Here is a 27087-nt window from a genome sequence, read left to right as displayed (position 1 = left end):
ATTGCGGCTTCGGAGCGGTTCTATTGCAGGAACATGTCAGTTTACTGCGGCCAGTTGCTTTCGCAAGTCAGACCCTCAATTCCGCACAGCGTAACAACAGTGATGCAGAAAGAGATTGCTAAGCCATAGTGTATGCGTTAAAGCGATTTGACATGTATTTGGATGGCGGAAACATTCCAAATTGAATGTGAGCACTTAGCGTTGTCATGGCTGAAAAGACTTAAGAAACCCGCTGGCCGCCTCGCTCGTTGGGCACTTATGCTACCACAATACTAATACGCTATTATATACATTTTGGGATTTACATACCAAACTGCTGATACACTTTCCCGCGCCCCCTTTTCTGAGGAGCACGTGCAGGAAGTTAAAGGTCTGGTTGCAGACGTTATATACAGCACAAGAATTACCTGACTCACGGTGGGGAACATTGGTCTCATGAAAGGATCTTCTCAAGGCCCCGCACGACGATGGGTTGTGTCAACAAGTCACAGCCTGGCTGGCAGCGTCCAGCCCAGTCAACAACAAGGGTGATGAACAGTTCGACTCTTACTTACTGAGCACTGAAGGACTCCTGTTGCGCTACATCCCTGCGTTTCGAACAATGATACCTCGGAAGTTACGCAAGTCCTTCATCAGATACATGCACAGCTCTGCCCTAGCCTGACACAGCAGTGGGAGCAAAACTTAAGGCTTTGTTATACTCCGACGTAACGCGCGCGCAAGCGAACGCTGGCCGAAGTCGGCTTCGTTACGTCAGTCACGCCGCGCGCGACAAAAAATCACCCTCTTTATACTCCGGCGGCCCTCGCGGCTCCCGCGGCGCGCGTCGGTGTGCCGCCGGCGCGGCGCATGCGCAGACTCTGACTGCGAGGGCACGTTTCCTGCGAGAGTGCGCCACTTCCGGTTCCTTTTCGTTTCGAATAGCAGACGAAAATCCTCGCGCTTCTTGAGCGCCAAGTTCGAGCGATGGCGTGGACGTACCTTGCACGACGAAAACTCGCGATTGCACCAACGTTACTAGAGGGGCTCAGTTTGGAAACTGAGGCAGCCTCTGCCGGGGTAGCGCGGTCCGCTGCGGTAGCGGGCGAAGCGGTGGCGCTGCTGTCGACGCACGATCGGCTTTTCCGCGTCGTCTGCTGCACCTGCATGTTCCTGCGGACTCCGCTGTGAACCTTTCGCTAGCGTATCGGTCTAGTAATAATAAATTCATCTCAAATTGTATAATTTTTGACGAGAGGCCTCGCAAGCGGAATGCTTTTTTTGGCAATACTATTCAAAAAAGGTAAAGCGAGAATTAACAATATTCAACGTTAGGAGTTTTGCTGCACCGCTCTTGGTAGCGGAAATGCGTGCTGCACGTTCGAAGCACGCTTTGAAGCACGAACCCGGAGCGAAAGTGGGCCTTCGAAAACAAATTATTAAAAGTTTAATATCAGCACATCGCAGTTTTTGCACCGCTCTTGGTAGAGGAAGCGCGTGCTGCACCTTCTAATCATGCTTCGAAGCACGGGCCGGGACCGACAGCGGTCTTTCGAAAACGATCTACTGAGTAGCTCAACGTACGGCACCACGCTCTAAAAATTGAACCTTCAAATAAAAAGGCTGCCTACGTTCACTTTGATTTTTTTTAATATGTTTGTCTTTGTAAATAAAGGTCGGTAGTGTAAACAATTCTTTGATATTCTCTTGCCCTGGTTGTGGAACTCTGCAACGTGCGCACCTAAAAAAGTTTGTTGGTGACCGCAACATTTGTTCTGCTTTCAAGTGTATGCTTAGGCATTCTTGCAACTTACACTGGCCATACGAGATTTCCACCGGGGACCTGGAGAGATATCTAAACAGCAGAAAGCTCTTAATACTGTACCTTTGTGCTTTGTTTTAGTCACTGTAATAATGCTGAATTCAATCCAATGACTACTTAGAATCCAGGCCCCTTTCAAGTACTCCCACAACAATTTTAATAAACTAACAAATACAAGTATTTTGCGATTGTGGGAAATGAATGCTGGCGAATATCGCTACAGAACAAAGAACATACACAATATAGTTGGTACCTTAGACTGCCTGATTGACGTACAGGCCTGCCTGATTGACGTACAGGCCTGCCTGACAGTGATGTCACACCACTGGTAAGTGTGGAAAAGTTTTTTTCAGTGGCTACGTAAATTTAAAGAAACAAAATAACATAAAAGGAAGAGGGAAGCACACATATTCAGAAAATGTAGTTAATCTGGGTGGCTAAAAGAAACTGCAGACTACCCCTTTAAAGGATCTTGGCCTTCTTCCTGGCGGTAGTAACGTTTCCCGAAACACTAAGATTCTTACATGTGTCCTTAGCAAAGAAGAGAATGCGCAAAATGACATATGACCGAAGGAGCTCAACAGTAGACATATCACTGTGGGCACTGCTCCCTAGCCTTGCGATTGCACAACCCTCTAGGGCGTCGAGGAGGTTCCACATTATGTCCCCACATAGGTCGTCAGCCGTCAGTGCGGAAGCAATCTTGCCCTCGACACTCTTGAACATTGCGAACATTCTGCGCGATGGGTATTTTAGGCTTCCTGCCCTGAATTCCCTCGCGAGCGTGAGGTAGGCCTCTCAACATTCGTTTCACTCTCCCTGAATGTCATTCATGCAGGGCTCACACTTCGTGTGCTTGCCAATTGAGCGCACTAAGTAGCCACACAGGTAATAAATAACACAATCTTAAGCCGATGTGTCAGTGTAAACATGATCGTGCATGTGGTCATGGTGTGGTGTTTGATGGGCAGAAATACAAATCTGCAAGAGCTTACTCCGAAGGCAAGCTTCGAGCCTTTCATGTCCTGTTTTAACTTCTTTTTTCTTGGCTCTCATTGTTGAACAGTTGTTGGCTCTCTCATGACGTTCCCAGTCACACAGGCTTTGATGGGCGTGTAGAGGTTCAAGAGGCAATAGATATGCGAGACGCTCACAACAGTTGGGTGGTCTTCATCACCCCCGAAGGTCGTGACCACCCCGAAGAAGCGCTAGAAAGAACAAAATTAGTTGTTACTTCCCCTTAAACCAATTTCTATATAAGAAAGGGTTGCGTATGAGTGCGGCATGTTGATTCATGGGAATGGATTACTTCTAGGGGATCTTGGTTTTGTTTTCCAGTGAGCACATAGTCTGCTCCGGAGTTGAGGATGTCCGACGTCAGGTCTCCAACTGAAGCAAGGGTGCCGCGCAGAGACTCCATTGTAAGCTGTGATGCGAACATGACGGTTCCTCTGGAGATACTGTGCTACGTGAGGTTTACTAGATCCAAAAAGTCTGTGATCATCTGCAAGAAATAATGTATGCTGCTAGAGCACTCCCTGAGTGTAAAAGATTACCCAGAAAGTCAGGTTTTATGTCTATAATGTGTTATCTTACCCTGATTTCCTCTGAATCTCCTTTTATGCCATGTTGAGGCAGCTTGACATTTACCGCATCAAACAGGTTGTTTATGAGAACAGTGAACTGAACTGTGCCCTCACAGTCCTCCAGGCCGGGGCTCTTCAGTCGGTTGTAGACCCTCATGCCAACAGCGGTGCTGCGACTGAAAAGCTGTAAGTAGAAAACAGTTTTCCTTAGAACGCCGTAGTCTTTTGTGGCATTTGTAAAAAGCTTAATGATCTAACAATTACCTGGACAGCCAACCTCACATTCACCTTTCTTAGGTTATCGGGGTGTACATGTTCCTCCGTCAGTTTCGGCACCACTCGAATCTGCTCCTCGCAATCAGCCTTGTACAGGACCCTGTAGTGGTCTAAGTTTATCTTGTGTTGCCCGATCTGGAAAATTAAAAATACTATGCGAACAAATTAACTCAATGAATCCCCTGGAAATTAATAAACCTTTGAAAAGGAAACAGAGTTAAGCTGCATTCAACTCACCATGCCATATTTGTGACGCAAGAGGTGATTCCGGACGCATTTAATGATGCGAGGGACATCGCACAAGAAGTATAGGCTCAGGTTAGGATCACGCGGATGTTCCACCTTGTGCTCGGAATCTTGCAGTTTTCCCGAAACACCGAAGCATGACCACATCGACTTGTTGGTTGTAGCACCATCACTTATGACAGCTACTACTATAACTTTGTGCTTTCCCAGTTCTATGATCGCCTGGAGTACAAGGTTTGCAAGGACTATACCAGGTGCGGCATTCTTTGCGACAAAACTAGCAATGGGCTGTACCCAGCTGTGGCAAAGTGGCACAAACATTAGAACCAAGGCATGGTCAGCGGCAGTTCCGGAACAGACGCCGTCTCCGTAATCAACGAGGCCATTAAGTTTGTAGGGGCCTGGATTGAAAGAAACGGCTCTCCGCACCTTCATCTCATCCAACATCAGTATGCCGTAGCACTGGTGCCCAGTTTTACCCACAAAGAAAGTTTCAATGCTGGATAAGGCCACCATGTTGAAGCCAAATTGGCGGGGGACCCCTTTAATGATTTGCCTTTGTCTCGATGTAGTCGGAAGAGGGAGTAGATCTATTGCAGTCATTAGCCTATATGCCTTCGGACTCGAAATCCTCAAGAGGAGACACGTCATCATCCACTTAGTTTCATACCGCCTCCCACGTGCGGATTTCACTGAGGCAGCCTTGACTGCTGTTCGAAAAGCAACTTGTTGTGAGCATGGCAACACAGAAATGGCAGCTTCGATCTTGTCGTCTGACATTTCAGAAAGCTGACGCTTTAGATTCCGCATTTCCCTTCGTGCTTTTTCACGAAAAGCTGTAGCCCGGATGGCTTTCCTTCAGAGGTTTTTTACGAGTACACAAGGCTTCCTTTGAGAGGTTGTTGGTTTCGAAGAGTTTCTTTTTTCTCTTTCGCAGAGGACCTTTCGTGTGAGGCGGCACTCTCGGCATGTAGTCAGTTCTGAAAGCACTAGGCACGTCTTTCTGCGCCACATATCCCCGTCCCGGACAGCTGTTTTTGAGGTTGGGACAGTTGGAAACTTTTCACAGGGGCATCCAGCACAAACCTTGAGGGAGTCAACATAGCTCAAAAACACTCTTAATATTTCGAGAGTTGTCAACCGAAGTTGAACATCCGTCGAACTTGGACTCCTGTAGCTTGCCTCTGGTACCAGCTTTCCCCCTACACTGACAACTAGAGGAAGGTCCTTTCTGAACGTGACCGCCCTCATCACCGAAACAACGCATTGATTCTCCACAAGCTTGAAGAAAATCCTGTGGTTGTCGGACGTCCTTTGAAAGGACCATCCTTCAACTGGCGATTGGGTTGCATCGATTCCGGAAAAGACGTCGAAAACGTAGGTGGGCCTGCTCGCAAGGTAGACGCCATCGTCTTCTGCCTCATCTGCATTGGTCACTTCATGGGTCACACAACTGGCTCAAGTCTGAGCAAAGCTGCGATCGGCGCGGGGCTTTCGTTTGACCCTCTTCATTGTTGTTTCGAAAGATACGCGAGGACATTCGGAAACAGACGTGGCACGGCACCTTTCTTCAATGACCATTGGCCCCTGGGGATCAGAACCGTCTGCCCATTAATCTTGAGCGAGTAATGACGATCAATGTCGTCCGGCTGGAAGTGCAAATTGCACACATAGCTTTTTGGTGTGTGCGTGAACTTTTTTCGAGGGATTGCGTTTTGCCATACCTTCAGGCGCCCAGCATCTTTCGGAGCGGTAAAGAAATGACGCTTTTCGTCACTTTTCGAAGCACAGCATGTCGGCATTCTTCCTCATTGATTGATGAGCACCAGAAAAAGACTCGAAGAGCTAACATCCAACTAAGACACGAGGACGACGAGCACACGAGCGAAGAAACAAGCATCAGCAGCGAGCGGCGCCGAGCCGAGCGTAGATCGTACTGGGACTACAGCGCCCTCTCTCGTGCGCGCTACGAAATGGGACGGCGTCGGGAAAGCGAGTTTCCTAACTGAGCTGCTCTAGTAACGTTGGCTTTCACTGTCGGTGCACCGCCTGCGCCGGAAGTCAATGTACATACGCTACATCCTTGACAAGCGCACGGCCTACGATACTCAAGATTCCTCGTGTCGTAGACACACAGGTGAGGACGAATTCCCTCGATCAGCTTCTCGACCGAGTGAGCCCGATTCTTCAAACACGACTCCACACGGAGCGGTGCTCCGTCGTCTGCTATTGTTCGTATTCACCGCGCTTCCCGCGCGAGGGCTGCCTGGAGCCAGCGCGTGATGCATCCTGGTCCGGCGTCATTTGCGCGGCCGGCGCGGAATACGAGCGTTTCGCCGCAGTAAGGTTGCAACGCCTATTGGCTGATAGAAAAAGCAAGAACAAGCAAAACAACACAAACCGGAAGTGACTAAGTTTTTGTTTTGTTTGTTTTTGCTTTTTTCAATTTTATTTTTTTGTGTGCGTACGTATATTTTTGTTTTGTGTTGACTTTTTGTTCCTCCAAGTGTTTGTTGGGCGCTTTTCGGAGCGGTCGCGTCGGTTCCAGCGGTCTTTCTTGTTTTATACGTTGTCGTGCTATGTGCCGCGGTATTGCCGAGTGGAGTTGGTCGTGATATTCAATGTTTGGGAACTGGTCGTGATATTCAATGTTTGGGAACGAGCGTCGGACAGTGAAGTCCACAGCGCACTCATGCAAGCTAGCAGGCCCCGTCTCGCCACATCGAGGCCCGTGGGACGCTTGTTCGGAACGTAAAAGGTGAGTGCAATTTACGTACTGGTGGCGTTCGATCGTCGATTCAACACCGCTGTGGTGGAATTTGATAGCGCTAGGCTACCTCACGTAGCGTCGGGGACAAAGAAGAAGGTAATATAGATAATCAACGGGAGTGGCATGTGGCCTCCGGGTGCCGCCTGCGCCGCATTTGCATTCAGTAATCGCACTTAAAGAAGTACCAAACGCGTTGGGAATGTCAGCTTTCCACGAGCTCGTGCAGTCACAAAACCGTTCTGTCGAACGACGGGATTTACGAACAGCTCAGGCTTCGCGAATGGCCCTCCCGGCGCGTCGAATTTGTGGCGGGTAATAATGTCACTGTTCATAGTGGTAGGCCTCCGATGGTGTTTTCTGCACAAATACTGTATTCTGCCTCGTGGTAAATTCACACCTGCAGCAGAACTGCTAAGCGATTCTGCTACAGGTAATCGCGAAGAGTTGTGCTCTTCCATAATGTGCATGTTAAAGTGATAACAGATAAGTGCCCCTCTGTTCTACTTCTCCTTTGGTATTCAACTGGTTGTATTTTCTACTACATTTTGTTCAGAGAGCCACTGCGAGACAGGCAATATTGATGTATACTATCCAAAATAATGCTTGAGCATGAGACGAGAGGACAGAAATACTTCTATATGTGCCTGCTTTTTGTGTTTTCGCAGGACAAGGTAACAGGAATACTTCTTTGTGTGCCTGCTTTTTATGTTTTTGGAATTCACCGGCTAGACCACTCTTCTCGTGGTTATTGTTTTGTTGGGTGTAAATTTTCCACCCCAGGTGTCCGATGCTTGTGGCTGATGGCTTCTACCTACGTGCATCAAACAGCGGGCCTGCACCTTCGCCGAGACAGCAATAAAACAGTTCTGGGTAACTGCAGCGACTGGGCCACCGATGCCGTTTCACTTCCCGCACTGCACTCCGCGTGGGTCAAAGGGCCAGCGCAGGCCTTTTATGGCTCGTCGCCAGCCATAGTGATTACGGCTTGGAGTCACGTCATGTAACGTCAGTGGGGGGGGGGGGGGGGGGGGGGGACATTGCTGGGGCTATGACCGGTGGTTGGCGATCACAGACCACCAAGCACCATTGCACTATTCCTGGATGAACTAGCCGCTCTTGAGGAAGAACAGGGTGCTTTGGGAAGAGCTATGGTGTCCGCTTTTTCACTAGTTCTAGCTGTCGCCACAGACATTTTGTCGAAAGGAGCAACATCTATGAATGAGTAGACGGCGCTGAATGGCCGCAAGGGGCCTCGCTTAAGACCGAGGGGGTCAAGATAGTCCCGTTTCAACACAGGTAACTCTTGGGGTATTGTACAACACAGGAAATAAAGGCCCACCAACCACATGGCTCCTACCGCCCTGTCAGCGTAGGGGTGAACGGAGCGTAGGGACGGCAGAGTATGGGGTCTGCTGAGTGCTTCTGGCGTAGCAGCTCGGCAGTGGTGAGTTACTAGAGCAAAGAATGCAATACTGCACTTTACTCTGAATGCTGCGAGCCATCGGAGGCAATCCAGTGTCAAAAGTGTGTCACGTGGCCTGTCCGTTGGGCGCAACGACACGTGGAGCACAGTGTTATCTGGCAGCGACAAAGAGTCGGGTTGGCTCCGGTGGCTCATATCGTCGGCTGCGGTACAACACAAGGTGAAACGGAGTAGAATGTGATGGCATGTCGCATCACAGGCGCCCCAGGGCGGGCGAGGAGAAACCTCCTCGCCCATCGATATATTGACAGGGGACCGGGGGTAGAAGGGCCTCTGGGGACTGGGCGGTGCCGAGAACAGGCAAGTCTGTGCGACCGGATTTCGGGTAATCGTGGGAGACGAGGCCTGGCGGCCCTCTTTGTGTTTAGCTTTGGCTTCACGTGCGAGTGCGAATATCGGTGTAATGTCGCATGTCTTTGCAGCTTAGATTGAGTGTTTTTGAGCATTGTGTTTTAGGAACAAATAAAGGGAGCAGAATTCTCGCTCCCGTGAAAGAACCAGGCTGGACTCTGTTTGCTTGACGGACCACGTGGGATCTGGTGTATCGGCGGCAGTACGCGATTTCCTACGATGTGTCCTTTAAGTTTCATATATTTCAGTCTTGCATTTTAACCAGTATTGTATGGCTTGTTGACACCATTGTTTAACATGTTATTTTTTCCTATGGTTGCATTTACAATTGCACTGTGTAATGCCCCTGGCTCCGAGGGTAAAATAAAGGAATAGAAACAAACCGATTACGATCTCCTCTTTCTGGATATGTACTGTATAGAGTGAGCACAGGCCCTGGACAAGCGTAAGTCCATTGCCACAGACTGAATGCCAGCAGAGCTGCCGATCTTCGCTTGTGTTTTGTCCCACGGTGGTGCACATTAGAGCACTGTGTGGGCCTACTTTTCGAGGCCACTCCCGGGCCTCCTGGCAACCCGTTCTGTTCGTCCTGACAACAAAGTGCGCTTAGCATACAAAAACCACTGTTACACTTGTTTGGACAAGATTGCAGCTTTAGCGGGCTGCTCGACTGCCATGTTGTGACAGCATCTTTTGAAAACGAGTTTCTTACGTAGGCTGCACGCAATTAGAGGGCTGGGAGGCATATTGAATCACATTTGTCCAATCTGTCTGCCAGAATGTGTGAAAGTAGAAAAGATAGCCCATCGCTCTTGGTAGAACAGCTCAACCTTGACCAAGGTTTACGGTAGGCCTGCGCAGTGCTCTAGATAGAACACATCTAATTTCTATCTCTTTTATCACAGCGTGGAGCTAAAAACTAGTGTGCCCTGCCAGCTGGTGACGGTGTGGTGACCATAGCTGGATGCCGGTACTTTGCTTGGCAGGACTTAACCGAGAAAAAGTTTTCGCCTTTTGCCAAGTTTCACTGAGGCACAGTATAGTTTGCTGCCTGATGCAATCGTAGAGCATGTATCCACCACTTAGAGCTACGTGAGACTGGTTTGATCAAAATAAGAATTATATATTGTCCTTTCAGAAATACAAAGTAGTAAACTTTATAACTTGCCATATACTTCTTTTCTTCTTTTAAGCTTTCTTTTTTGCAAACAACACCAACAGCCGGCATTGAATTAAAGTATGCCTAAAGTCGGGAAGCCTGCTTTTTTTCTCTGCTCTCTCTTCGGACCACCGGTATGCCGATAGTGCAAATAGTCGTAACCTGTTATAAAATAAGGTTTGTAAGTTGTGCGCATAATGATGGCATGCAGTTAGGTAATAAAAATAAGTGTCAGACGACACTTCACAAAGCAGAACAAAAAATTGCAATAAAATGCAGCAAAAAACAAAAGAAAACATTATGCCTTTGCCTAGAAGCGGAGGGGAGAGAGGAGCGACAATTTGAAGCCACTTTATGGTCGCTGTGTCATGTGATTCCAAGATGGCAGCGCCTATGCAACGGAGGGTGAAAAGATCTAGAATTTTAGAAGTAAATTGAAGGGATGGCATGAAACCATTGGGGCAGGGGTCTGCTCTGCTAGCTCGGATGCGACGGGGGCTCACCATCACTCTGATACAATCACTGTACCAAAGTGCTTGCCCTATTGTGCTGCACTCTACTTCATCAAAATAGAGAATTCGCACCACGGATGTGCTGAAAAATATATTTCCTCAATGCTCAAACTATTTGCTAAGGCTTCGTTATATTTTACTGTCTTATAGCAGATAGTTTTGGTTATTGCTTGATTTACTGAAGGTATAAAAACTTTTTGGGAAACTGCAGCAGCTGACCATGTGGTCACCCCTTCGCCAAAACGAGGGGTGACCTGCAGCCTGTTTGTAGCCCAAGCTACTGTTGCATTAGTAGCAGACTGCATTTGGAAGACAGTGTGACTGTAGCTAGCTTCAGTTGCTGCATTGGAATGTGCATCTATTGACATTAAATGACCATAGCAGACAGAACTTACTGTGCAGGGGGAGGCTGGTGTGGCGAGATCAGGTGAGTATGTGGGCTCTTTTGCAGTGCTTTTCAATGCGGCCGCAAAACATGAACATAGGGTTCTTAATAAAGACTGAAAGTAGATGGCAGATATTTTCTGGCACCTAATATTTTGACAAGCCTTGCACGAAAGGCTTTTCTTTTTCTTACCTGGAACATGGGGCTGAAGTATCCAACTGCCCGTGATGTCGCAAATGAAAAAGGATATCGCCAGAAAATCTCGGTGCTAATAGTCACTGAAAAGATGAGAAATGCAGGGCATCTCTAATGCCCAACCTCCAGCGAGGACTTGTCGCCTTTTCTCATGCTTTCCCTCTGCGTGGATTGTTGAGGCTTGCAAGATGCCAAAGCATTGCCAAATGTAGGAGCCTCCTCCCTGCCATTCTCGTCTTGCATTTGGTCCTCGAGGCACCACTCCAAGTTGGTACAAAAACATGTGATGGTCTACTGAACACCCGTAAACAATTCGGGCGATATGTTAGCTATTGTCGTTGACGGAATGCGAATGGCAGGGAGTGTCTTACAAACGTCCGGCCTCTATGCATTGACGAAGGTAGGAAACTCATGCTGGAGGCAGGGAACTGAGGTTTCTCCCAGCGTCCTCACCTCGTGAGCGACTTTTTAAAGTGGCAATGCTTGTCACGGGTGTGGAGCTGGGAAGAAAAGAAGAAAAAGAAGAGAAGAGAGGAAGAAGAGGATCGCGAGAAACGACGGGCAGGTGCGGGAGTTCGGACCCGTCGCTTGTTGAAGCCGGCAACGCTCCGACTACTGAAGCTTCACAGGAACCGGCTCCGCACCGGTTCCTGAGACCCCGGCCACGCTCCGGCTTCTGAAGCCTCACCGAAACCGGCCCCGCTCCGGTTCCCGAGAACCCGGCCACGCTCCGGCTCCTGAAGCCTCAACGTGACCGGCCCCGCTCCGGTTCCTGAGAGCCCAGCAACGCTCCGGTTCCTGAGAGCCCAGAAACGCTACAGTTCCTCAAGCCACGAAGAACCCGGCAACGCTCCTATTCCTGAGGCCACGACGAGCCCCGCCACGCTCCTGAAGCCCCGCCACGTCAGGCGTGAGTCGAGCTTTTGTGGGGACTTGACCACGGGGACTCCGGTCTGCTTTGAACTTTTCCTTTTCTTTCTTTATTGTTGATAACTACCTCCTGATTTCCTTTCATTATATTATTACGTATGTACATGCCTTTGTCTCACCTGGTCTTGTCTCAATCATTTCGCGTGTCGGACCGGGCGAACGTGACAATTGTGGCGAGCCTGCCAGGATCCCATTTACCATCAGTTTAATTGGATCACTTCGTCCGGGACACACACGAATTGCTAGAGTCAAAAAGACTAGCATGGAGAACGAGAAATTAATGGCGGTGGGAAAGGAGTTGGGTTATCAGGGAGATGAGTTGAAGAAATGGATGGAGGACGAAAAAGCTAGACTACGAGAAGAAAGAGCGTGGGCGCGACAGGAACGCGAGGAGGAATGTGTCCGGTTGGACAAAGAACGCGAAGTTCTGCAACTTCGGTTATCAGTACAAAGCGCAGGGGCGCCACGTCAGGATGCAATCCAAGGTATAGGTGAAGGAGAGGCTACTAACTTGGCCGCGACAACCGGCGAGGCGCGACGCTTTAGCCCTCATAAGTTAATTCCTCAGTTCGAAGAAGGAAGGGATGACTTAGATGCATATTTGCTACGCTTTGAACGTATTGCAACGGGAATGGGTTGGCCTCAGCAGAAATGGGCGACGACTCTGAGTTTGTGCCTCACTGGTGAAGCATTGACGGTAGTGGGTCGGTTGTCGCCAGAAGACGCACTGGATTATGCGAGAGTGAAGCTGGCACTGCTTCAAAGGTTTCGCTACACTAAAGAAGGGTATAGAGAACGGTTTAGGGATGCAAAGCACGAAGAGGGAGAGACGAGGAGACAGTTTGCTGCCCGTCTCGCTGGGTATTTTGACAGGTGGGTTGAGATGGCCAATATTCAACACACGTTTGAAGCCCTCCGTGACAAGGTCTTAGTCGAGCAGTTTCTGCTCACTTGCTCCACCAAGTTGACTATTTTTCTCCGAGAGAGAGAATGCCAAAGCTTGCAAGAAGTTGCGTCAAAGGCGGACCTTTTCCTAGAGGCCCAGGCCCAGCCTACTACGAGTAAGTCGAAAATCGACGAGACGAATAAGCAGTCTAGTGTGGCGTTAGCAGATAAGTCTAAAACAGGAGGGGGCAGGAAAGCTTTGCGTTGCTTTTTATGCAACAAAATTGGGCACAATGCGGAAAACTGTCATGGACGTCCGCCGGCCTCCAAAGGAATTACTTGCTGGCAATGCGGGAAAACTGGACACCGTGCAGATAGCTGCAGGTCAAAGCCTAACGACAATCATCAGGCGTCATGTCTTTGGACGAAATCAAGAAACGGAGAGGTGAGCGAGCCCGAAGATGGCTTTGTTACCCTCAAGAATGGTGACAAGATTCCGGTTGTCAACTCGGCAGTAGTACATCCTCCCAAGTTTCCAGTGGAGAATCTGCCAGTTGTAGAGGGAGGTATGGGTGGCCACAAAATAACTGTCCTCAGGGACACGGGCTGCAACACCGTCGTTGTTCGCCAAAGCTTGGTTCCGAAGGAAGCGTACACGGGAATATTGAGCCCGGTGTTTCTACTGGACAAAACAGTAAGGTACCTTCCCGAGGCCGAGATTATGGTTAGGACACCATACTACACGGGAAAGTTAACAGCGAAGTGTGTAAACGACTCTCTGTACGATCGGGTGTTGGGAAATGTGCCGCTTGTACGAGATGCCAATGACCCCGATCCAAACTGGAGTTTGAATATGAAAATAAGGGAAGCTCATATGTCGGCGACAGAGCCAGCCGATGAACAGAAGACCGGGACGGAAGGCGTCCTGGCGAAAGAGACACATGTGGAGTCTCTAGAACGCTCTGCTGACGAATCTTTACTCGAACGGGGCGATAAAGAGTTCATGGGCACCGCGGGGGCTGTGCAGACCAAGAAACCTACATGTCGACCCCCGCCATCACCTCCCGAACTGCGAGTACCTGAGGTACCACTGCTTCAAACAACTAAAGAGGAGCTCATCCAGGAGCAAAAGAATGACGAAACCCTGAAGAAATGCTTCCACGACGTTGGGAAAGTAACCAAGAAGCACAGGGGCAGAATGAAGTACGAGTTTTTCATTAGGAATGAGCTGTTGTACAGGAGCTGTACATACAGTTCCGGAAGAAAAACCGACCAGATGGTTCTCCCGAACACGTTTCGGCGAACTGTCACCGGGATGGCACATGACGGAATAATGTCAGGCCACCAGGGCGTGAGCAACACAATAGCACTAGTGTCTGAAGAGTTCTTTTGGCCGGGTGTCCAAAGCGACATTAAGAGGTACGTGCGGTCGTGTGACATTTGCCAACGGACGGTCCCCAAAGGGAGAGTAGGCAAGGCCCCCTTAGGTACCATGCCGACGATTGTAACTCCCTTTCAGAGGGTGGCCATTGACATCATTGGTCCGATTGCTCCCAAATCAGACTCGGGGAACCGATACATCTTAACCATGGTGGATGTGGCTACTCGATACCCCGACGCGGTAGCCTTGAAAACCATCGGGACTCCGCTAGTAGCGGAAGCTTTAGTTGACATGTTTACGCGATACGGCGTACCGAGGGAGGTCCTTAGTGACCGTGGTAGCGCGTTTACTTCCGACCTGATGAAGGAGGTGGGTCGCCTGCTGTCAGTGAGACGCCTTTTGACTACTCCCTATCATCCCATGAGCAACGGGTTGGTAGAGAAATTCAATGGAACTTTAAAGTTGATGCTACGTAGAATGTGTCAGGAGAGGCCCAAGGATTGGGACCGGTACCTGCCAGCGCTGTTGTTCGCTTACCGGGAGGTACCCCAGTCCAGTTTGAGATTCTCTCCATTCGAGTTGTTATATGGGAGAACGGTACGGGGGCCATTAACTATACTGAGAGAAGTGTGGTCCAACGAGGCGTTGAACGAGGAAACAAAAACGTCGTACAGCTACGTCATGGAACTGAGAGACAAACTGGAGGAGACCTGCAAACTGGCACACCAATGCTTGGATGAAGCCAAGGTAAAATACAAGGCGTATTATGATCGGAAGAAAGTCAACCGAGAAATGACGGTAGGGGATAAAGCACTAATCCTCCTTCCAAGCGACAATAACAAGTTGCTCATACAATGGAAGGGTCCCTTCATCGTCACGGCACGAAGAAATGAAGTTGACTATGAGCTGGAGATTGCAGGAACGAGAAAAGCCTTCCATGTAAATATGCTCAAAAAATATGAAGAGAGGACCGAAATGGACCCGGCGGCACCGAGGTGCAGCGCGGCAACAGCAACTGACGATGACAACAAAAACGACGAGGAAGACGCCATAGACGATGTCCCGACTCTGTCCCTGACACGACAACAAAACGGGCAAGACGTACTGGTGAATACGGCCCTGAGTACAGAGGAGAAGAAACAAGTTGCGACTTTGATTGGAGAATTCGAAGAAATCTTCTCTGATCTACCCGGAAAAACAAACTTGATTGAGTGCGATCTGAAGCTGACAACTGAGGCACCAGTGCATGTTAAACAGTACCCTCTGCCGATAAAGGTACACGAAACAGTGGAAAAGGAAATAACAGAGATGTTGCGGCTGGGAGTGATCGAGAGATCAACATCACCATTCAACGCGCCTATAGTATTAGTGAAGAATTCGGATGGGTCCAGCAGATTCTGCATTGACTTTAGGCGGCTAAATGACGTGTTGGTAGCCGATGGCAAGCCCATTCCCAGGGTAGATGTCACGTTTGCTAAAGTGGGATGTAAACGTTTCTTCACAAAGTTAGACTTAGCCAAAGGATATTGGCAGATTCCCATGACAGAATCATCGAAGCATAAAACAGCGTTCTCAGCTTTGAGCGGTCTGTATCATTTCAGATTCATGCCGTTCGGCTTAAAGACAGCTTCCGCGACTTTCACGAAGCTGATCCGGATCCTGCTAAGAGGCATACCGAATGCACACCACTATATCGATGATGTTCTGGTGGCAACGGACTCCTGGGAGGAGCACATATATGCACTAAAGGCTATATTCGGAAGGCTGCGCGATGCGGGGATCACAGTCACGCCAAAAAAGTGTGAAATTGGATTTCACGAAATCAGCTTTCTCGGCCACAGATTAGGATCAGGCCAAGTAGCCCCAAGACAGTAGATCCTGACGAAGATCCAAGAGGCGCAAAGGCCGACAACAAAACGACAGGTCAGGTCCTTCCTGGGTTTGACTGGATTCTACAGAGAATTCATTCCTAACTACGCAGAGGTGGCGTCTCCTCTGACAGTGTTGACCCAAAAGGGAACTCGCAACGAGGTGCAGTGGGACGACGAGCGGGAAAGGGCATTCAAGCGCCTGAAGGAGGAATTGTGTAAACCTCCCATCCTCATGGCTCTCGACCTAGACAAGGAATTTGTGCTACGTACAGGCGCATCAAGCGTCAGTTTGGGAGCAGTCCTTCTACAGGAAAAAGATAGCGTACTGCACCCTGTCGCGTACGCAAGCAGACGGTTCATCAGGGCGGAAAAGAATTATGCCACGATTGAAAGGGAATGCCTGGCACTAGTTTGGGCCGTTGAAAAGTTTGCACTATATTTATATGGAAAGCATTTCCGAGTGCAAACTGACCACCAGCCGTTGGAATTCTTAAATAAGGCTAAACACACCAATAGTCGAGTCATGCGATGGAGCATGAAGATGCAAGACTATAGTTTTCACGTCGAATACATTAAGGGGAAGGATAATGTAGGTGCAGACTACTTAAGTCGGATGTAAATAAGGAATTTAGACTTAGAATGCCCTCGTGCCTATTTTTTTTTTCTTGCTCGATAGCGCATGGGGTAATACGGGGATCGAGTTACTGCATGCTCTCTCCCTCCCCCCCTTTCTTCCTAATGGAGCCCAGAGTTTGTACAAGTTTCCGACAAAGGAATCCTCGAACCAAGACAAGGTTTATTTACCAGATTTGGTGGAGTAAAAAGATAAGTAGCTTAGATTTCGGTGATCCATGGTTTCGAAGTGAAAACATGGTTCTTTTTTTGAGGGGGGAAAAGGGACGCAATTTAATGTGAATTGAGTTTTATCTCGAAATGCTTCACGCATGATTTTTTTTTTTTGGTACTTTGCGCGCGAGCGTGAAATGAAGGAGCTGTGTTACATCGGGGGCGGTCAAGAGTGTAGACTGGTGCTGCGCGTGCAAGTGCTACGAGAACGGATGCGGTCTTTGCCAAGGCTCGAGATCGCCCAGGCCAAGAGTGAGTGCTGCGCAAGTGCCGGCGGGAATTACTGTCAGTCCGAGACTTTACCAATGGACTTCAAGATTGACGGTGTAGAAGAAGTTCAACGATGAACTTCTCAAAGTTGGGGGGCATTGTCACGGGTGTGGAGCTGGGAAGAAAAGAAGAAAAAGAAGAGAAGAGAGGAAGAAGAGGATCGCGAGAAACGACGGGCAGGGGCGGGAGTTCGGACCCGTCGCTTGTTGAAGCCGGCAACGCTCCGGCTACTGAAGCTTCACAGAAACCGGCTCCGCTCCGGTTCCTGAGACCCCGGCCACGCTCCGGCTTCTGAAGCCTCACCGAAGCCGGCCCCGCTCCGGTTCCCGAGAACCCGGCCACGCTCCGGCTCCTGAAGCCTCAACGTGACCGGCCCCGCTCCGGTTCCTGAGAGCCCAGCAACGCTCCGGTTCCTGAGAGCCCAGAAACGCTACAGTTCCTCAAGCCACGAAGAACCCGGCAACGCTCCGATTCCTGAGGCCACGACGAGCCCCGCCACGCTCCTGAAGCCCCGCCACGTCAGGCGTGAGTCGAGCTTTTGTGGGGACTTGACCACGGGGACTCCGGTCTGCTTTGAACTTTTCCTTTTCTTTCTTTATTGTTGATAACTACCTCCTGATTTTCTTTCATTATATCATTACGTATGTACATGCCTTTGTCTCACCTGGTCTTGTCTCAATCATTTCGCGTGTCGGACCGGGCGAACGTGACAGTGCTACACCATGCAATAAATGTTTTTACGAAACCAATTTGTGATTGATCTTATCAAAAGCATGTTATAAATCTGAATAAATTTTATGAACTTTCTTCCGTCAACAACAAATGGTGCTGTGTATTCAAATTTACATAAAATAGTTTTTCCTGAGCAACCTTCGAAAACATATTGCATTGAATAGTGCTTTAACTGGAGTAAAAAGACCATGTCTGTGTATAACTATCTAGACACTTTCAAACTAGCATACAGTAAGGAAACTGGGTAATGACTCTACCCTATACATGTCACCAGCGTCCTTTACTTGTACTACGAGACCTCTTCCAGCACAATGGAAGATCATGATTTCTCGGAGATGAAATGTATGCTCGAATAAAGGGGCAAACAAATCAGTGCCGCCCTTAAAGGGGCCCTGCAATAATATTTAAACGTCTATCTTTTTTGCGGTTTCCACGTCCCTCGGGGTTCGGGCAAGCCAGCCAGCACGGAGAGAGTAATTAAATACGAGTCCGTCATATTTTAACCGGACGACGCGGAAACCTCCTCCACCTACGGGGGCGACCTACGGTGCCTAAAGCGCGCGAAATGTGACGTTTTGGTCCTGGCCTTCCTACTGGCCAGAGCCGCTAAGAGCTTTTTTTTGGTCGAAATACAAAATATAAGTGGCGCGAACCGTTTCAATTATTTATAAAAGTAGTTTTTGTTCACTAGTTTAGATCAGAAAAGATACAAATGCAGTTTATAAAGTACGGAAACAAGAAATGACCCGTCGACATACACGCCACCAAGCGGTGGAAGAGGCGGCGCGGGCGCGCGGGCTCCTTCGCGGATCCCAGCAGACGACGCACGACGCCGGCGGCGCATTTTGCGAGAAACCAAAGTACGAATTTGTCTCCCGTGGTCTCGCGCTGTGCGGCAAGTTCCAGATTCCTGATACATCGAGGATAAGTGCGGTTGACGGTGCAGCGTTCAAAAGAACTTTACTGCTTGCCTGTAGATGCCCTCGCAGTTTACAGGGATTATGTTTTCTGCAGAAAAATGACAATTGCACTTTCGGTTCCGGCGCCCTAAGGATGAAGTGCCTCACAAAAGGCTGCGGGCGGGTGCTCCGTAAAGGTGATGCCAGCGTCACATTTCATCGCGTGCCTACCAAGGAGCCACTACGAAGTCACTGGCTGGAGGCACTTGGAATGAGCAGCGACACCCGCCTACCGGGAGTCGAACGTGTGTGCTCCGACCATTTCTCGGCGGAGTCGTACTTGTCGTGGGACGTCTCCAAGAAAATGGGCTTTGAGCTAAAACGTAAGCGCCTGAGCGACGATTCGGTCCCGTCACTTCACATGGGCGCCGCACCTACTGCAGTGGGCAAGCGGCGCAGGACGGTGAATAACCAATTTATACGCCGATAGTTTTCACTAGTTCTAGAACGCGAGCACTTTTTTTGTGCAAGCTGCTCCGCTGTGACTTACACAGTCATTGCAATCATTGCTGCTCGTGAGCCGTGGAAGTCTTTAGAAACGGAGCGCAAGTTCGTCTGCTTCTTGCACAGCTGTTGCGGTAGCGTCAGAATCACGAGCTCTTATTGGCCAATTGAAAAAAAAAATAAAAAAAATAGTAAACCAGTGGCGTATCCAGGAATGCGGGGGGGGGGGGGGGGGGGGGTTGAGGTGGCTTGGATGTCCACTACTTGGGGTACGCAGGAGGGGTGGGGGTTCAAAATGCAGGTGTATATTATAGGGTCGGCTAAATTTGGAAAAAAGCCCGCCCGCCCCCCCCCCCCCCCCCCTCCCTCCCTACCACCCACCCTCGGGTGGCACTCAGTATCAGGGCTACCCACTATTCTTTTATATTCAATCAGAGCTTGGTGTCGTTCTGACTTCACCACAACTCCTGTGCAAGAAGCAGACAACTTTCTCTTGGCATATGCATCTTGTCACGATAATTGACACTCGATGGATCTTACTTTGGCGACCTGTTCATAAAATGTCTACCCGTCGAGTGTGATTTTTGCAATCACTTAAAGATATCACCTTGAAGTTGACAACGTTGGATGGTACCTCAACATCCTTGTCCAGCTGTATACAATTGATCTCTGAACCCATGGAAAAAGAGTTGGTCATACCTGCAGCTTTTGAATTGTTCATATGTTTTCCATCTAGATCATGTGTTCTGTATGACCACACCATCTTAGTTACAAATATTAATGCCAAGATGAAAATTCTTCCATAGGATGATCCAGAAACACCGGCAACATGCAAGGATGACATGAGAACAGATCATGGTCCAGAACACACCATTGTAAGTAGTGGTTGGTAGCTAAATACTATCAGCACTAAATGTACCGCAGGCTTAATTACTACTTCGATGTCACATGGATACCAGAGCAGTCATGTATCCCAAAGGGGGGGGGGGGGGATGGTGCACAGATATCACCTTCAAGTTAACAATTTCAAATGGTACCTTAACATCCTTGTCCAGCTGTATACAATTGATCACAAAAGCCATGGAAAAAGAGTTGGTCATGCCTGAAGCTTTTGATTTGTTCATATGTTTTCCATCTGGATCATGTGTTCTGTATGACCACACTACCTTAGTTACAAATATTAACACTAATCTTAAAATTCTTCCGTAGGATGATCCAGAAACACCGGCAAAATGCAAGGAACACATGAGAACAGATCACGGTCCAGAACACACCATTGTAAGTAGTGGTTGGTAGCTAAATACTATCAGCACTAAATGTTCCACTGGGTTAATTACTACTTCGATGTCACATGAATACCACAGCAGTCACGGATCCCAAAGAGGAGGGGGGCCCCTGCCCCCCCCCCCCCCCCAACGCCGAAATCTTTCATTTTGCTGGGACCTCCTCTCCCCTCTCTCTCTCTCTCTCTCCCCCCCCCCCTCACCCCATTCTCCGAATCAATATCCTGGCTGCATGCCTGTACCACAGCAACATGAAAAGTTATTCTTCACAGGTGCTGTCCGGGCAAGACTTGGCAGTGAGCCCCATTGAAATCGTGCCTGCTGAGGAGGATGTACCAGACTCTCTACGTTGTTCTGTAAGTATGCGGTGGTGAACATGAGAGGGAGGGAGCAGAGCCGTATATGAGGAGAGTTTGGCCAGTCTATGATCTCGCCGCCGCAACGCCCCCCTCCCGCGTGAGCCAACCAGCCCGCGGCGCGGAGCGAGAGGCATGAGCGCATGCGCGTGAACTCCCGGCTGCTCCTAGCTGAGCGAGGAGGGCCGCCATTTTCATTCATTTGCCCGTTGGAATGCATGGGATCAACATCTAAATTTTGATTATTTCCTTTTATATCGCAGGCTCTGACAAAATAATTTACCGTTATTCCTCGGTGGGTTAACAAGCTAACGAATAAGTTTTCTTGACGTTTGACTGACAACTTTTATTCAGGTGAAAAAGAAGTCGACCCATAGCAGACGACGCGTAGCTTCAACCGTGCTCTGTACGGGAGGCGTGTTGCGTCAAGACGCCGGTCGTCTCCTTTTAGCTCCCTTCTTCCTCTTTCGCTCCTTTGGTGCTCTCCTCCATTTTTCTCCTCTCCAGCGCCTTCGTCGCCACACCCACTGGCCAGACGCAGGAGGGAGTACTCAAAGATAAAATGATACACAATAGAAGTGAGAGATTTGTTTCATGTTAACTTGTTTTTGTACAAGATGCTAATTTTGCCAAAGTAGATGTATGCTAAGTGAAAGAGACGAACAACACAGAGCACTTCTTGCAACTGAAGTTTACTCACAGAAAAACATATCTATATGCACACACCGTGAAATCAAGATGTGATGACAGAAATGCGACATCATCAAATCAATGCTTATCTATCTACTATCTATTTTACGAAAGATTTTAAAAACGCCACCTCGGAGCCTAGTGCTCTGTGTTGTTCGTCTTTCACTTGTCCATTGTTTTTTAGCGCTTTTACCCTCTGAACCATGAACTGCCAACTAGCCCAAGTGCACACCCTTCTATTGTTTAAAATATGTTTTGCTAATTTTCAATCTTTTGTATGGGGAATGCGAACCAGGCTGTTTTAGAGTTAACCACCAGGCAAAAACTCAAAGATAACTTTGGATACATTTTCTTTGCTTGCAGGAGCTCCAGCTCACAGCTAGCAGCGATTATGGGAACAGCATATCTCTGGCATCTGCTGATCACACATACAGCATCGAAAAAAAGTTTGAAAACAAAGGTGAGCACTGCTTACATCATGCCTTGTATGTAAATCATTCAAGCCTATTTGGGCTAAGTCTGACATCGAGTGCGGCAGATATGTATATATGCTTGGAGGCTTGGTGCGACGGGTCTTGTCGGGTTATTTCCTCAATCCTTTCCTATCTGATTTGTTTCAATGTCTATTGTCCTGTTCTATGCAGATATTAACTTCAGTTGTTAGTCAGCACTCTGTCGGTGCTCCTCGCATTCCTGTCCCTCGTTTTTTGGCAAAGGTTTTTGTTATTAAACTGACGTGGAGTTCCAACTATGTCTAGGCTTGACAGTGTTGTATTCTTTTCATTTACTGTCGCATGGGCGCTGCCTTATTGAAATCAGCTAACATGGCAGTCATAAGGTGGCTTCAATAAATAATAAATATTTATATTATAGAGCTAAACGAGTGCCACATAACACAGCAAAATAGCCGCGAGCGCGCTGAAATCAGAACGAACAGCAGTGAAGCTACTTAATGGCGACAGGTACGCCAGTATTCTCTATACAATTGCGGAAATGAAAAGGTGTATACATCCCAGTTTTATACAAATTTTCTCCACTTTGAACTTTTTAAACGAGCAGCGTGCCATGTGTAATTCTGGACATATTTTTGCTCGGGCAAGACTTTATATTAACTCGCATAGGTACAATATATTCTAGGCCTTTATTATCATTGTCAACAGCTGCTCTGAAGACATAAAGCCAAGTAGTTTCGGACTTCGTTGTATTTAGTATTCTCAATGACTTCACATAAAAACATTGTGTAGCAAACATTGTGGACATAGCCCAACGGAAACCTGGTGGAACAAACAAAGTGCAAGTTTTTACACACATTTCAGCTACACAAGTGAACGTCTGCACGAAAGAGTCAAAAGAAACCCAAACAGACCCGTGGCAACCAGCACCTGCGCCACCAGACACAAGTTCTGCTCCAACCACCACAGAGCCAACACCTGTGCTGCCATGTGCAAGTCCTGCGCCACCTGCTATGGAGCCACTACTTGCGCCGCCATCGACTACTGAGAGGGCAAGCAAGGAAAGTTTCTTTGAAGAACGGGTTGCCCCTTCACACAAGCCGGCAGAAGAAGACTTCCTGCTTGGGGACATTTCATTTGAAACTCCAAGAATGTGTTCAAGCCCTGTGCTGGTGGAGGATGCAGACACAACTTATGAGCCATCTCAGGATGAGAGCTACCTAAGGTAATCCGTCACAGAGCTCTTCCATTGCATAACAAAGGGTTTCAATATGAGAGAACCATGCTGCAATCAAGAGAAAATGTATTCGAAGGGAAGTTAACATAGCAGATATTGCTTATAAGTTTAGGGTATAAATTTGCTGCCTTGTTAGGGACCCAGCCCTTTGGTGTATTAGCATTTTTTATGGTAGCTGTCACTGCGTTACCTGACATACTCGGTTACAGTGTTACGATAGGTGGTGTCTCTCAACTCTCATTACAGCGTACAGAAAATATTGCACTCTCAGATTCTAAAAAAGGGGGCACATGGTACAAAAGTCTTATGTTCCTAAGCTAATAGAAGTTTAGGAAATTCAAACAAGAAAATAAAGCCATGGAATGACATAGAATTGAGCAAAGTGTTGTGGAATGTTGCACCTACTGGGTGTTTCAGCAAAAACGTTCAAAAATTCTGAAGAATAGAGTAATGGAAAAACAAAGAAACTCTTTTCGAAAACCAAATATGAGCTGCGAGAGACTTTGGGAATCACAAAATATATAAAAATTACCTATCTAAGTAACTGAAATGTGCTAATCTACTTTGTAATAAGCAGTTTTCAGGTTCATGTTGCAATTATAATTTTGAAGGTTACCATCATGGAAGGCTAAAGCAATTTACAGAAAGTAAAAAGAAGACACCGGCTTGATGATATTCGCCGATGAACTCTGCACTGTAATTGGTATGATTTCTGAAATTCGATATCGCTGCGTGCTTGTCTTATCATACCTATTACAGAGCAAAGTTTGTCGGCGAATATCTCCAAGCCGGTTACTTTTTTTTACTTTCCATAAATTGCTTTAGCCTTCCGTGGTGATAGCTTTTAAAATTCTAATTGCAACATAGACCTATAAACTGCTAATTATAAAGTTACAACTTTTAGTTACATAGCTAATTTTTATATATTTTTGCAATTCCTAACATTTGGTTTTTGAAAAGAGTTCATTTGTTTTTCAATTACCCTATCCTTAGGAATTTTTAAGGCTTTCACTGAAACCCCCAGTATACATGTTAATAGGTCTCAAGGTCAAGTACCATGTCTGTGATCCTTCACATATAGGAGAAAGGGTTACGAGGGTGTGAAAAGTGGCCTGTTAGTTCATTTAGCAGTGATGCAACTGGTCCGATTCAGTGTGGAGCAGCTCTTGGAGCGGCAAAGAGAGCTTTGGTAGCATAAGCGTACACTTTATTTTCATTCATTTCACTGCAAATATTATGTTAAGATTAATGTGTTGGCCTGTGCAACTAAGAGGCAATGTTTACTTTGCCTTGTCACTTACGTGTAACCTTTTGTTAGCGTCAATGGCACAGCAGGAGCGATTCCCTTAAACACAGAACTAGCTATTTGCTTGCGTGTAGAAGCACCAGACACAGTAACAGCGAGATGATTGATGAAAGACAGCACATACAGCCGTGAATGGTTATTTTAGGTACAAAATCACACTGAAATAATGCTAGAATATACTAAAACCCTTGCATTAATTGTATTATCATTATAACCTTAAAAATGCAGGCCGTTCACCCTTGTTGGTGTTAGACTGGTAGCAGCTCTTTTTGTTCTACTGACGTCCAACTCCTGTTTAGCTCGATTCCACTTCCGGCTGCCGCGCAGTGCGGACGTGCGATAATGTGCTCCGTTGGAGCGGCAAAAACGGCCGTGTCAGGCCGCGGTGCAACTGTTATCAACGATACCCAGGAATATCGCGTTGTCCTGCCCACGCTGCTATCAGGTACTGTCGCCTTGAACTCTGTATTTTTGCATTGCGACGTCTCAGGGCGACCTTACAAAATCGACGATTTCCGAGAAGAACTGCAGAGGTTGAGTGTACTTAGTGACGTCCTTGCGATAGGGGCTTACCAAATGAACCATGTTTGGCTGGTAACCCTGCGCTCATCTGCGGCCAAGCAGCGCTTGGTGAAAGCCAGTAAGCTGGAAGTGAAGGGGAAGCGGTGTCTGGTGATTGATCCAGACAGACAAGACGTTTGACTAAAGTTACATTGGGTGCCTTTCCACGTGACTGACGAGGCTTTACGAAAGGCGTTCGAACCTTTTGGAAAAGCGAGCTAAGTCACAAGGGAAGTCTGGCGCACGGAAGGATTTCGGGTAGTGCGAACGAACACAAGGACGGTGACACTGGCGCTGAAGGAAGGAGTCACCATCGAAACACTGCCCCACCAGTTACGTGTGCTGGGAGCTAACACGTTGGTAGTCGTCCCTGGAAGGCCTCCTTTGTGTCTACGCTGTAAAAGGACAGGGCATATACGAAAGGACTGCCGTGTTCCGTGCTGTAACGCGTGTCGTGGATTCGGGCACGTAGAAGAAGACTGCCCGCGGACCTATGCGGCCGCTCTGCGGACTGCGGCGTCGGAAGCTACTTCGGAAATGGAAATGGACGAGGCAGAGGCAGAGGCGGCAGCTGGAAACGAAGCAGTGGCTCCGACAGAAAGCCAAGCAACCACTGGACAACGGCCGGAACTTCCAAGCCAAGCTGTCGACGTGACGCCCGACCCCAGCCCTGGCCCATCAGCTTTTGTGGCTGGAGTACACAAGTCGACAGGAGACGCCGAGGCGCCTGGAAAGGACGATACGGCAGGACGGCAGCTAACAACGACTGGCGACCCAACACAGCAAAGCGACACGGAGGCGAACCAAGTACTGGAACGTCTGGACCTGCCCCATGACCAAATCCAACTCCGTAGCACCCAGCAAGTGCAGGAACCCGTGGACGAGGTCAACACAGTGGAAATGAGCGAAGCAGGATCTCAACCGGTAAAACGACTACTGAGCGAGACACCATCGTTAGATCATGCGGAAGAAGAACGGAAACACCAGCTTCGGTGGAAGGAGGTGATGTACAAAACAGGACGATTTCAACCGAAAGCACGGACGCTCCATGACGACCCCAGAGAAGAGCCAAGACACTAGGTCTGTTTTGTTTTTTTGTCAGTTTAGCACGGATCTGCAACCTGTTTACATGTGTTTTTTGTGCGTGTATTAGTTACTACTTAATGAAGCCCGAGCCGGGAAACGCGGTACGTATTGCTACCCTAAATGCTCGCGGCTTAGGTGCGAGTAGAAAGCAGTATCAGCTGCAACGTCTCCTGCTTGACGAAGACCTAGACATCGTTGCAGTACAAGAAACCAAACTATCGGATGACGAAAGCATTGCCCGATTGGTTAAACCATTTCTTCCCGCGTACGATGTCTGCGTCAGTCACGCTGTGGGCGTGTCAGCAGGGTGCTTGCTCTTTCTAAGGAAAAGTATAAGGTTATCTGAACTCTCGATAGTGTCGGACGAATGTGGACGGCTTGTGGTATGCGACGTTTTGATGTACTATCGGGGAAAAATGAAATGCGAACAGAGGAGCGCGTGGCTCGCGGTACAGGCTGCGCCGCCTGGAAGTGAGCCTAGGGGCGAGGGTGCGTGGCCTGCTTCGATGTGATCACGCCCCTCGATTGGCGCTCCTTCAGCTTCGGCAATGCGCCTCTCAGTGCGCTGAAAGCTGTCACCGCTATTTTTGCCTGCTCGGCGAGTGCGGCAAGCTTCTTTGCACCGCACGCGCTGAGCCAGCAAAGATAGCGCTGATAGCTTTCAGCGCACCAAGAGGCGCACTGCTGAAGCTTGGGGAGCGCAGAGGGAGGGGCGTGAAGACGTCGGAGTAGGCCACGCACCCTAGCTCCTAGTCTCACTTCCAGGCGGCGCAGCCTGTACCGCGAGCCACGCGCTCCTCTGTTCGCATTTCATTTTTCCCCGATAGTACAATGTACAGTGGTGTGTAATTTGTATATACGCTCCCAAACAGGTGAATGAACGATTAGCCTTTTTTAGACACGTGGAACAATATTTAACAAACGACAAAATGATTGTGTTATTGGGTGACTTTAATTGTGTGTGCAAACCGTCTGATAGGTCTAATGAGCTTGTGCGCCCAGACAAAAGTGCCCATTTCTTGAGTGAAATGACT

General features: G+C 48.3%; 1 protein-coding gene and 2 pseudogenes across 1 annotated transcript; 1 reads left to right on the top strand and 2 right to left on the bottom strand.

The window, feature by feature from the left end:
• Positions 1-2143: 2143 nt before the first annotated feature.
• On the bottom strand, positions 2144-3272 carry LOC115321013 (annotated as a pseudogene).
• Positions 3273-4778: 1506 nt separating this feature from the next.
• On the bottom strand, positions 4779-6181 carry LOC120844623 (annotated as a pseudogene).
• Positions 6182-12577: 6396 nt separating this feature from the next.
• Positions 12578-26047, top strand: LOC120844620. Its single transcript, XM_042290216.1, has 2 exons — positions 12578-15235; positions 25520-26047. The coding sequence occupies exons 1-2, from the start codon at positions 12578-12580 to the stop codon at positions 26045-26047; spliced, it is 3186 nt and encodes a 1061-aa protein (XP_042146150.1).
• Positions 26048-27087: the final 1040 nt, after the last annotated feature.

Source organism: Ixodes scapularis, unplaced genomic scaffold (genome assembly GCF_016920785.2).
Source record: "Ixodes scapularis isolate PalLabHiFi unplaced genomic scaffold, ASM1692078v2 PGA_scaffold1__304_contigs__length_218370807, whole genome shotgun sequence".
Lineage (NCBI taxonomy): Eukaryota > Metazoa > Arthropoda > Arachnida > Ixodida > Ixodidae > Ixodes > Ixodes scapularis.
Note: the sequence above shows the minus strand (reverse complement) of the source record. Positions and strands in the feature narration are given on the sequence as shown.

What these genes read in the sequence shown, in the direction of transcription:
- LOC120844620 (XM_042290216.1), top strand. Translation starts at nt 12,578, where the DNA reads ATGGCCAATATTCAACACACGTTTGAAGCCCTCCGTGACAAGGTCTTA. An exon ending in AGTACCCTCTGCCGATAAAG is followed by an intron (nt 15,236 to 25,519) that starts GTACACGAAACA and finishes GAAATGGACGAG; the next exon opens with GCAGAGGCAGAGGCGGCAGC.